This window comes from Leuresthes tenuis, unplaced genomic scaffold (genome assembly GCF_036924035.1).
Source record: "Leuresthes tenuis unplaced genomic scaffold, fLeuTen1.0.hap1 SCAF_18, whole genome shotgun sequence".
NCBI lineage: Eukaryota > Metazoa > Chordata > Actinopteri > Atheriniformes > Atherinopsidae > Leuresthes > Leuresthes tenuis.
Window position 1 is genome coordinate 8,873,206 of NW_027325372.1, and position 12,130 is coordinate 8,885,335.

At 38.5% G+C, this 12,130-nt stretch overlaps 3 protein-coding genes across 3 annotated transcripts in view; 2 read left to right on the forward strand and 1 right to left on the reverse strand.

Moving 5' to 3' along the window:
* exosc7 (exosome component 7) overlaps window positions 1–12,130 on the reverse strand; it is a 188,571-nt gene that overhangs the window by 65,942 nt on the left and 110,499 nt on the right. The window lies entirely within an intron of this gene.
* The window catches only part of LOC140274859 (palmitoyltransferase ZDHHC3-like), a 350,244-nt gene that overhangs the window by 61,066 nt on the left and 277,048 nt on the right, over window positions 1–12,130 (forward strand). The gene's annotated exons all lie outside the window — the stretch shown is intronic.
* LOC140274853 (oxysterol-binding protein-related protein 10) overlaps window positions 1–12,130 on the forward strand; it is a 91,657-nt gene that overhangs the window by 28,867 nt on the left and 50,660 nt on the right. Inside the window, exons 3-4 of the mRNA XM_072370230.1 lie at window positions 2,343–2,422; window positions 4,980–5,048. Of these exons, the coding sequence (XP_072226331.1) occupies window positions 2,343–2,422; window positions 4,980–5,048 (149 nt within the window). The remainder of the gene's footprint in view (window positions 1–2,342; window positions 2,423–4,979; window positions 5,049–12,130) is intronic.

Below are 12,130 nucleotides of genomic sequence, written 5' to 3' on the forward strand. Positions count from 1 at the left end.
TCAGGCAGAAAATCGCATCACGTTTGATACTCTGAAGAAAAAGCTCGACTGTCTTCAGGTTTGCTTTGTTGCTTTTCTACTGACAGTCAACAGTCATGTTTACTTCAGATCAGAAAAAGTCTCAAAATGTGCTTTGATTTATGTTTAATAACATAAAAAATTATGGAAGAAAGATTTGCACTGTTTTACGGCTGTTTTTTTGTTAATTAACTAAAATGTGGGAGAAACTGGTGGTATTTTCTTTCACTGATCTTTTTCATGGTCATGTATTGGAAATACAAAGTTCCCAGATGCCATTGAACACCACATAATTAACTGACACACATCTTCCCTTTCCTTACCTTGACATTATCGTTGTTTTGTTGTATGTGGGTGGTTTGAAATGACGTTTTACATAATATAAAAGTTTATATGATTTCAGCACATTTATTTTAAAACGGAAGTTAGTAGAAGTGCACATCCTGCAATCTTTAAAGCTTACTTTGTCCTCCAGCTTGACTGTATCTATCCTATCTTAGATATTGCTTGCTATTAATTAGCCAGTGAAATGGGATCAGAAAAATATTCTCCAGTCTGACCTGCAGGGGGACAGCATAGGCAAACAGTCAGCATCCTCTGCACCCGGAGGGCTACATCTAGCTCTACCAGTCAGCAAGTCTAAGCTGTAGTTAGCTGTTTGTTAGCAGGGATAATTGTCTCTTTTCCAAGAGGAAAACCACAAGCCTGCAGATGGTATCAAGCTGCTTCCTGGGCTGGTCACAAATTGGCAAAATGAATTGCCGGTGCTTCTTTAATACTGAGTGTTGAGCTAAGCGTAGAGGAGTAAATGAACTGGTTCAGATGCAATATTGATGCCCTCAGGACATAAGTGAGAAAGTAACAGGATCAAATATTTGTCTGAAAGTGCAAATTATAGCAGTTTTAATTTTTTAAATTTTTTATCAAACTTTAAGACGGCAACCTTAAAACATGATCTGTAATGGTTATGCTGGTTCTGTGATGGTAAAACCACAACTAACTGATGAATAAATGAAACATGAACTCGTGAGCTTTTCAGTTGCTGATGGGCAAAGACTTGGTTGTATTTGGACAGAGCAGAGCTAACCGTATACTCTTTTAAACAATGGATTCTTGTTGCTGTCACAAATCGGTGTTCCCTGAATTTGAATTCAGTTTATAAAATCAATGTTGTGTCACTTCTTATTTTCATTTAGTTTAAAGTTTCCTTAACTAAACTAACAATTTTAAGGGTACGTTTTGTGCCACAAAATATAGGTCTGGTTTATATCTCAAACATCATTTTGATATTTTTGTGTTGTACTTTCATATTGATCGCATCATAACGAGCATGTTTTATCATCCTTTCATTGAATCAATCCTGTGTTTTTCTTTGCCGTCGTGGTCTTGTCATAATTCTTTTAACCAAATTGTTAAATGGTCGAGTTGTCTGAGTGGTGCCTTACAGCTTTATTCAGTATCCCTCTATAAGAGACGGTTACATCGATTAGCTGAATTTATTCTAAAGTATTACTCCCTTACTTTTTGCAGTGATTTTCAACTTTTTCACACTTTCTGGAGGGTTTTAGTCCCAAGGTGTAGAACAAAGTGCTTCAAAAACAGTTTTAACTAAACAAGTTTTAGCTATGTTTTGCACATAAACATTCACTTATTTATTCATTTATTCAAGTCTGGCATTAGATATTTTTCAGGTTTGATTTATTGGCTGCTCTTTTTCTGTCCCAATTTTTAGATCCAGAGTAATTAAATCATTCTCAACAGCATTTTATTGTCATTATTTCAGGATTTTTAACATGTTTTTGGTGGACATGCTGTACCTTGTTGTATCTTGTTTGTCATAACTGATATCGTTCTCTATCTGGGTGCGAAACAAATCCGTCTATGGGAACAAATAAAGGAGCTGGAACCTGATGTGTTTACCACGTAAATTTCTGAATTTAATTTCTAATATTTCTTTACTGGCTTGGATTTACTAAATACGCAAACAATTCCTAGGAAAAAAAATGCAGAAGACACATCTTTTAACTTTTGTCTTAGTTTTGGATAAATTCTCTCAAATAACTGTCGAAGCAAAACTGTGAAGATTTATTAAACGATACCAAGTCTTCTTACACAGAATTCTTAAACAATCTAGTGATTTCAAACATTTAGCTTCACCTGCAGCTGTATGCTCCTCATGACAACTTAGAAGTTCATCTTTGGCAGAGGAAGTCGCCGTACGATAACTGTAAATTGATGTGAACGCACACAAGGACTGATATATGAGTCTCAATGTCTTTTGTGGAAGAAATGTATTGATGCATTTTCCCTCTCTATGATTGTAGCCGCTGATGCCAAGGAGCAGCAGTTTTGGATCAGTCAGCTTCAAGCCTGTGCCAGACGCCACTCTGACAGCAGTGCCAAGGTAAAAAAAAACACACACACAGTTAGTGAAACATGTCTAAGCTCCTGCCATCAATTAATCAGCAAGAAAAGTGGACAGAAAGTCTTGACCTTTTGCTGGAGATTCCCACCCCCCTTGTGTGTCTGTTTGTCTTGTCTTTTTTTGTCTTTTTTCACAGTCTATGCTTTGATTTTCCACTCGTCTGATATCTCTGGGAAGCTTCAAGCTCAATTTGCCAGTTTCCTCATACTGTAGATGCAGCTCTCCAGTGCCAGCAGGAAATCCTGCCTCTTTCTGCCTTCAGTTCAGTGACGTTAATGACTTAAGATGACAAATTCCTCTCTGCAGATTTTCATTTTTAATTGCATTAACTCTGTATACTCCGTAACAACCTTTTGAGGGTTTTAATTTGTGGTAATTTGTTTTATATATATGTATAATTAGCATTGTTTTCATACTTTCTTCTTTATTTTCATCTCAACTTCCTTACCTGCTCATGTGCCTGTTTTCCACATCTTACAAACTATTTGTTATGTACAGATTGATTCTACTAACTCTAGAGTTAATGGCTGATTGGTAACCGATTGATGCTAAATGACAAAACTCATGTTAGCCATGGATTCCTAAAAGCTAACTTATTGCTAATATAAATATAGTTAATACCTGTAATATTGCACTTTATCAGGCTCAAAACACTTCTCAGAAGATCATTTAAATCACTTTTCACAAGAAATGGGTGAGTGAAGGGGAAAGCCACAATACATGCGTGATATGTGTCATGTGCTCAGGATTTGAGTTTTTTTTAATCACAGCCAGGTGAGATGTTTAATCAATGTCAGCGTGATTGTAAGGGGCCATAACTAACAAAAAATGACGAATTACTACTAATTATAAGCCTTTTATATTGTTTGACATGCTACATTATATTTATATTATATTCATTTTACGTATCCAAAGTGATTTTTAAGTGAGGAACACATTGGGGGCAGTTTTCAGTAACTTTCTCTGGGGCATTTTGACATGTGAACGAGGGAAGTTGGGGATTTATCCAGTAATCCTCTGATAATAGGATCGCCACTCTACCCAATGAGCCACGCCCGCCCCCAACCAAGATATTTAAAATCATAAAATAACATTTACTGACCCCTTAATTTGGAAATTTTATAATTTCTAAGACTTTAGGATGGACTTTACAGACAGTAATGGATTCACAAACAGCAAGATAATTCAGATTTCTTTAAATGTCTTCCTGTCAGTGTTTTACATTGTCTTAATTCACTGAAATAAATACAAAAAGCAGCCATTACAAATTATTAACATTGCAGAAATCATGTGGCTTAACTTTATCTCCAGGTTGAGAAAGCCACTATTCTTTTGTCTGTCGTCTAATAAGTACATTTTATTTTTGAACTAAACTAAATTAAACTCAGTCAGCTCAGTAGGATGATTTCTAGTTTCAACACATGTTATTTCAGGTGTTATTTAGAGGTCTCTTTCATTTCCATGTTTGTCCCCACGAACGGATGTCGGAGCAGACAAATCTGCAGTCACAGACCAAATTATTTGTGCCTTTGACTTTCTCACCATAAGCATCCTATCAAAAAAAGAAATGAGATATGATTGAGTAAGAGGAACTAAGAAATTAGAAAAAGAAAATTAGACAAGCAGAAGTTTATTGCATTTATAAAGTGAAAATGCCAAAAAGTAATGAATACATATTAAAAATGCAACCAGACTGAGGAACGACACGGATACACTGTGTAGTAGATGCTGCTCTGTGCTCACTTTCAACTTGTCATGTGAAACTTTTTGCACTTTTGTTGACATAAGACTTAACAATTTAGAGAAATACGATACAATTGCACACCCCTGCTGCTTTATTTCAGGATGCATGTTTGAAATATTCTCAGCATCACTGTCCTTACTGACAGATTACAGCACCGGCTGCTGTATAACTACATTTATCCACAACCAGCCTTTTTTATTATAGGCTTCATGGATTAATATTTGGACTTGGGCAGTTTTGGGGGGTTAGTGTGGGCTCCAGGGGATTATTTGGCATATGTGCATGTTCTGTCTATATCTCTGTGGGTTGAATACCCCATCTGACTGATCCAGTAAAGAATGAGGTTTGTTATAAAGCTCATCCAGTAGCTCAACCAGCAGTGGTGAAATCAGCAGTGTGTGAACGCGAGAAATAATTCAAAGCTGACCATTTCTTTTGCAAACTTTTGGTATTAAAGTCGAGTTCTTTCTTTAGCCTAAATATAGAAAATGGATGTAGCTGTCATAGACATCTATTGGTATGGACCTGATCAAGAGTTTGAGAACATAAGCATGCCCATTACCATGGTGACTTAGACAAAAAAATGACCCATAAAAGTTGTAATGAAAAATTAAACATTTTAGACTGCGTGTGACAATCGATGTGATGCCTCGTGGTCCATGATCTCACATAGGCATTTAATGGTTAATCACATCATTCATAAACCCTTTTGGTGAGCCCTCTTTTATTGTGTGGGAACAGCAGCATTTGTTAAGTTACGGACAACTTTCTGATTTGTGTGCTTGGTTTCAGGTGAGGAAGCTAAAGGGCTCAGATGAACACCTGAGTGTGGAGAGAGCAGGAGGTGGGCAGGAGGTGCTGGTGAGTGAACAGCACACACACACATGCAGATATGTTTCCACCATGAACTGCTCTTGACAAAGACATTATTTCATGTGCTTTTTTAAACAGTTGAACACTACAACCTTCTTTCCTGGCTCATTTATTCTACATGTAGCTCCTCAGCACTTCAAACTGCTGCAAAGTTGGAGCGAGGGGAAAGTCCAATTATTTCGCTCAGCCGTGTTGAGAAAAGCAATCAAAAGATGAGAGAAAATTGGATAAGCAAGAAAAAGTGAAGGGAGGAGAAATGCAGTCTCTCTTTTTGTGTGCCCAGCGGAGATGGGTGGTTGTTTTGTTCCCGTTCAGTGACTGTGGGGCATTTCCCCGACTGCAGCTGTCATTACTGTCGCCGCCGCTGTGGTATAATCCTTCCATGAGCCGCACCGTCTGCCACTAAGATCGTTATCGCAGCTACTTCACTGATGAGGCAGCCAGTGGCGGCGGCTTGGTTACATCGCCGATAGCAGGCTTGTTTGGCAGAGAAGGTGTAGCAGTATTTACTCATCACAAGAAAAAGGTTATGGGTCCATGCTCCCACTGAGCCTTTAAAAAGAAATGAAGTAAGAGTCCTGAAACATAGATTCAGGTCCAACCAAAGATTGGCCTTTTTTTTTTTAAAGTTGAGACTAAGTCTGAGGTGTATCTGTAAGTTGTTTTATCTCCTCGGCTTAGACAGTTCACTATTTCACATAGTTAGTTTAAAACATTCGATAAAATGACCACTTGTTGCTTCAAAAGTGATCATGTGAGTATCTGAACACTTTTTGATGCTGTAAAACCTCACAGGCTGTTTCTACTGTAGTTGCACTTGATAGCTTTTAACAAAGGAGCACGGCCTTCATGTGCATGTTAAATTAGAAGATGTACAAATCTTATACAATGTGGAACAGACCTGATGTCTCTTTGTTCACCCTGGAGCTTGATCATTTGGAAAATAGCCAGAATTCCATGCAAATGTTGTGCAAATTTGAACTGAATTTTAAGTGGTTTACAAGGGTTGAGCCGTGCCTTAAAAAACAAAAAAAGGTCCTTAGCCTTTGGTGGTGTCGTCAAGGAAACCAGCGCAGTGTATCATGTTGTAGTTCAGGTGTTACACATTTCTATTGGAAATTAGAATTAGAATTGCAACAGAAAATGCTGATTAATGCCTTTTTGGTGCTATTATTAGTACATTATTTGAGGAATAGGAAGCCTCTGTGGTCGTTTCAGTCAAATGTACAAAAGCACATTAAAATTCACCTGCTTATACTTTATGCCTGTAAATGAAAAGAGTAAAAGAGAATAATCTGAGACAGCAGAGAATCGAGCCCTCATCTGGCCACTCACTCAGAGAGTGTGATCATCTAGTTTGTAGCTTTAAAGGGATAGTTCAGGTTTTTTTAAATTGGGTTTGTGTAAAGTACTCATGAGTAGTTAGTACCTTACCTGCAGTAGGCAGCAGTCAGAGCTCTCTCTGTTTGGAGAAGCAAGGAGGAGGAACAAAAGAAGAGCGAAAAACCCTAGATTGTAGATGTTATTTTTTACAACATGTCCCCTTTTGTATCAGAGCATAGTTTACCTTGTCACCGTTTTATCATCATTACGATGCACCTGTTGCTCCACTTCATCGCATGTACTGCAGCTGCCAAGCGTATCCAGCAGCTGATCAGCTTTGACTCACAGTTCTGCCGGTCTTATCCCAAAACAACAGCTACGACACAGTGAAAATGGGTGATTCTATAGATATAAATATAGTATAGATGACGATGTGCCTTTTTTGGGGGGGCGTATCTACTTAGCTAGAAGAAAAACTGCTGATAAGAAATGTACAACAGAGAGACAGAGTAGTAGTAATGCTCAGGAGGAAGATAGCAGGTAAGATACTCCTAAGTGCTTCACACAAAACCACTTTAAAAAACCTTAAACTTTCCCTTTAAGATTCCTAAAAGTCAAGTATTTATACCATTTTAAAGAAACCAATGGAATCTTTTCCCATTGTCTGTATTATATGTTAATGCTTACTGCTCTGAGGGCTACATCTCATATAGAAAAGGTCCAATAATTACTGCTCTCCCTGAAGGGACAAGCCTGTAACTATGACAACATGAAAGTTGAAGGTATGGCATTGCTCTCTATCCTGCAGTCTGTATTCCACCACAGTTTTTGGTAATCACTTCTTTCAGAGATAATTCTGAGATAAAAACTAAAAATCGATCAGTCTCATCTCTTTCTGTCCTTGAGCTGTTGCCGTCGGTTTCAGGGGCCTCCATGTGAGATGTTACGGATGGCAAATGTGTTCAATCAGAGGTTTCTTCAGCTCTGCTGCAGAATAGAACAGTACAGGAGGCCAACAGCAATAGCCATACAGTGTGACAGCTTCTAATGATTGATGAAGAAAATGACTCCATTACAATTTCCCTTTGGGATATTAAGTATTTTTCATTTGATTTAAAAGACAGATGTCAGTGAGTGGGTTTTTTGGAACAGGCTTTAGCTTTTAGGTCATGATAAAAGGTGAAATATGTTGGTGTTGGAGGTTACCGGTGCGCAAATTACAAAGGGACGGAGTATATATCAGCAAACACAAGTTAAAGAGTAAATTTAAATTTCAGAGAAAATAGGCAATAAAGTTAGATGTTCATTACTTGGTATTTTACAAAATGATGTGACCTGATAGCTAATTTTCTGCTGCTCAGTTCCTGGTTGTTTGCAGTTAAGGAGCAGTGAAAAATATTTCCATGGCAACTTGTATGTTAATTAATGGAAGTCATCAGCGGCTAACTTTTATTTGATTCATGCAGGTTGCAATTATTTTCTTTCAGAACTTTCTCTGTTGATAATTCGGTGGAAGAGTGTGTTTTTCTGCCTCTGTGGAGCCACATTGACAGTTTACCTTGTTATTTGTTACAAAGTACCGTAACCACACGGAAAATCATGTGCTTGATAAATCAATAAGTCTGAAATGGATGATCAGACGCTCTTCTTATCTCTGTGACAGGGCTTCTTGCAGACTCACTTCAGATACAGTGGAGTTTGACGTGGTACATTTCAGTGTCACCGCTCCATCAGAGGTCGCAGCTTGTTGAGTCAGCAGGCCCGCTTCCTCTTTCCAGCCACAGCTGAGCCCTTCCAGTAGCTGTTACAGTAGCTGTTGTTGTAGCAGTTGAACTTTGTGTCCTGGTTTCAGCGTTTCACAGTGAAATCCAGTGAAGCGATGCATAATAAGAGCCATTAGGTCACATAACTGCCTCTTGCCTTTGTGCAGGCTGAGACAGCGACATCAGATATTAGATTTCAGACTGGATGAATATAGCTTTTCTATTAGATTCCTGAGGTGACTGTTCATGAAAAGATTAGAAAATGCGAATCTGATGGAATCCACTAAGCTGAACCACACCCACATTAAGATACTCTAATAGCTAAAGTAATATTCTTCAATTAACATAAACTTCCCCCTTTTATATACACAACCTTCATTCTAAAGCATTCTTTTCTGTTTAGGACCCTGAAACCAAATCAGATCGATAAAACTAAGCCATCATTAATGAAGTTGTTTTCTGTGAACATGATGAGTTTTGACTTTTGTTGTCAGAACCCTGCCGTTGTGTGGCAGGGATGTGATCTTTGAGCTTGCGGTTGAACCTCTGTGGCTCAGGCAGGCAGGAAGCACAGCTGCACCTCATCATCCTTATTAGCAGCAGGATGAATTTGCCAGTGAGTTTTCAGCCACCGTTCTGTTGTGAAGCTGAAACTGCAGTGCAACGGGTTAAATTGTGCACTTGAAACTGAGCAGATAAAGTTGTTTCTGCTTTATATAAAAAAACTACTTAAAATAGCTCAATATGCTTTGATTTCAATAGATAGAAAATACAGTTGATCTTTGGCTGTATTTGAGTCTGACACTCTTCTTTTACCATGCAGCATGCACATCCTCGTGCATGCTGCTGTCCATTATATGCATGTAGTGTGAAACAATACTAAGGTGACGTAGTATCGTGTATGGACCTCTGAGAACTTTATCCTAATGAAATATAAACCACAAATAAGTTGTAGGGTTGTATGAGATATCTACAGTCAATATATTACCTTCTGGTATATTGAGGTCAACCCACACCAGAACTGCTGCTCCGTATCATTTATCACAAAGTTTTACTGTTGTCCATTAAAATTTGAAAGGGATCACTGGCTATAATAGAAATAATCTTACTTTGTCCGACCCAAGGCGAATTGTTCAGCTGTTTCTCATCTTTAAGCATACCAGAACCAGATTGGACACGAACCACAGATAAATGTGACTCTTAAACAATCTACTGTAGCTGAAAATCTTAATCGGGGTCACAGAAGTTGGTATTGCACCATCAAACAGATCTTTCTGACATGAAACAAAGGTATCCATCTAAGCTCTTGGAAACTTTTTTTTATCAACAAAAGCAGAAATTTAACCCCTCAGATCCACAGAGTTGGTCTACCTTCGTTGAAACCAGTTTCTTTCTTTCTTGCTGTACGATTCTAAGTGTCTTGTTCTACTGTTGACCAGCAACACCCGTGATCTATGAGCGATAAAACAATCATCACCCAGCAGTCTGAAGGGATAATCCTTTAGTCCTTAACTTCAGATGAAAGCCTGCTGGTATAGAGATGACTGCATTTTGACCAAAAAGTGAGGAAAAACTGTTTAATGTTACGCTTCTAACAACTTGGGGGTATGTTTGTACGGCATCGTGGTTGAGGTGCACCTGTTTGACGACTGGAAGCCACTAAACTTCAGCACAGTTTTGTGTAATTATCATATCTTGGCACCATCGCTGACAACAAAGTGAACTTTGACCTTCACGGTGACACAGTCTGAAAAAAGGCCCACCAACATATATTTTTACAATCAGCTTTGTGTTTTTAATGGAAATCGGACTTTTTAAATGAGATTGTTTTAGATAAACATTTAAATAAAGTCTTAAGATATTTATTACTGGAAAAATAAATGCTTAATTGTTTTTTACATTTTTGATGTCCAAGCATTCAAACCCTCTATCAAAAGTTATTGCTGAACATGGAATTGTGTGTTATTGGTGTTGTCTACTGCGGTGCGGGAAATGACAAGTCAGCAGCTGATTGTTTCGCTGTCTGCCCACGCTGCCTCGGTCGGGGTGTTGGGGGAGAGGATGTCCACCCACAGTCGTCACCTTCCTCAAAGAAACTTCATGTTTATGGAGCCAGGGAGTATACAGGGAAATATCCATGGCACCAAAGTTAAGGACCGAGTGCTAGAGCCCAAACTTACATAAGCATCTGCCAGTACCATGAGAAAAGATCTTTCTTTCCACATTAAGTTTCGAGTATGTTCTTGCAGACGAGTTTACCTGTAGTCTGGAGCAGGAAGCTGCCCTTTTTGCCCCCTCAAAACATGTTTAACCATGATAAGCGGTGTGTTTTCTTGTCTAAAAACCGTCTACTTGTCTGTCCACCATCCTTCCTCCAGTGGTCCTCATTTCCTTTCTGTTTTTCAGTATGTTTAAATACTTTGGGGGCCTCTGTGCCAGTTTAGGAGACATCAGCATGTCTCTTTTTTCTTGCTTACTCGTGACTCATGGTTTATCCTTTTTCCCTCTTGTAAGCTGATTTTTTTTTTTTTCTTGTTAAAATGATGCAAATTTCCCTCTATGTAGTGTGTAGATGCATCATGAAAATATTCTCAAAGGTATTGACGTTATTTGTTTTTATTGTTTTTAAAATGAAGTTTTATAGGGACTGCAAGTCTGCTAAAGGGAATAAAACAAGCATTTATCCCCTGATCACATGGCTGATGAGTTCCGACAGGTCATTTGTTGGTTTCATCTCACGGTTTACTGCGGAGTGAGCAGTATCACTCTAAAACAAAGGCTGGTTGTTTCCCTCTCAGTGAGTGGTGCTCTGGGGTGGAAGTTGTTTATTTGAACTGTTGTATTTTCACTGCTGCAGTGACCAGACCTCTGTCCTCTTCTGAGGGATAAATCTCTGATGCCTTGTCTTTGCGTGCTGCTGTAAACCAGTGGAGAGTAAAGATGGAGGAGATGGATACTGATTTAACATCGCTGCCTGTGTGAGCACAGAGGTCAGCCAACTGTGGAGAGACGAGTGTCACAGAAGGGAAGAGAAGGGGCATCAGAGTAAAGGATGGGATTTAGTCTTCAATTGGATTCTATCTCTCTATAAGATGCAGTTGTAGCCTTCGACCAAAATCAGCTGTTGGCATTTTATTTTGATGCAAGCATGGATGGGTAATGTAATCTTAGTGTTTCTGAGCTAAAAACTCCTGGTCTCACCGAGATTTTGCCAGATTCTGGCGCCTTGTCAGTTTTTGAAGCGTTTGCAGTTTGGGAAAAGCTGTAATTTAAGCCAAATGAGGATCTTTCCAAGATATTTTGGCGCTTGCATATTACAGGTTATGTTTCCTTAACCAAACAGCACCAGGTGGAAAAGGCTCAAGTTGTGCTGTTCGAGGAGGAATTGCAGCACCGAAGTTCAGAAACTTTGAGGTTTTATGTTTCTGTGGTTTGCAGAAGGAGGAAATTGATGAAAGAGATAAACTGGGTGTGTAGTAACTCAAAACCACAAATGCAGGCAAGTAAAGATGTTAAATTAAGCATCAACAGTTGAAATAAGCAATTTAAGTAATTTTTCATTAAGGATTTCCTACTTGCTCCAGCCTCTCTTTTCTTTGACTTGTGTAAACAGGTGGTTTAAGGGCCTCATATGGTGAAAAAAGGATAAAATGGCGTAAAGATTTGAGTTGGTGATGAAATATGGGCTGTAAATATAAGCATTTACACATCACAGGACTTTCATCTTGCCCTGTAATAGAGACTGATTGTGTTAGTTCCACAGAGCATTGTAACCGAAGGGTGTTTTCACCCTGGAAACCAAGGTTTTGTTATTGGATACATTAGATCTAGTTTGGTGCCACATCACAATGATAAAAGCACCCAAAGAGGTTGCAGTCTCTCCGTACAGCTTACCTAACATTAGCAGATTTTCTATCAGTATCTTTATGTCCGTTTTTAATTTTGGCACAACTGTTAGTTTTGCAAACATTTTTTATTTTTTTA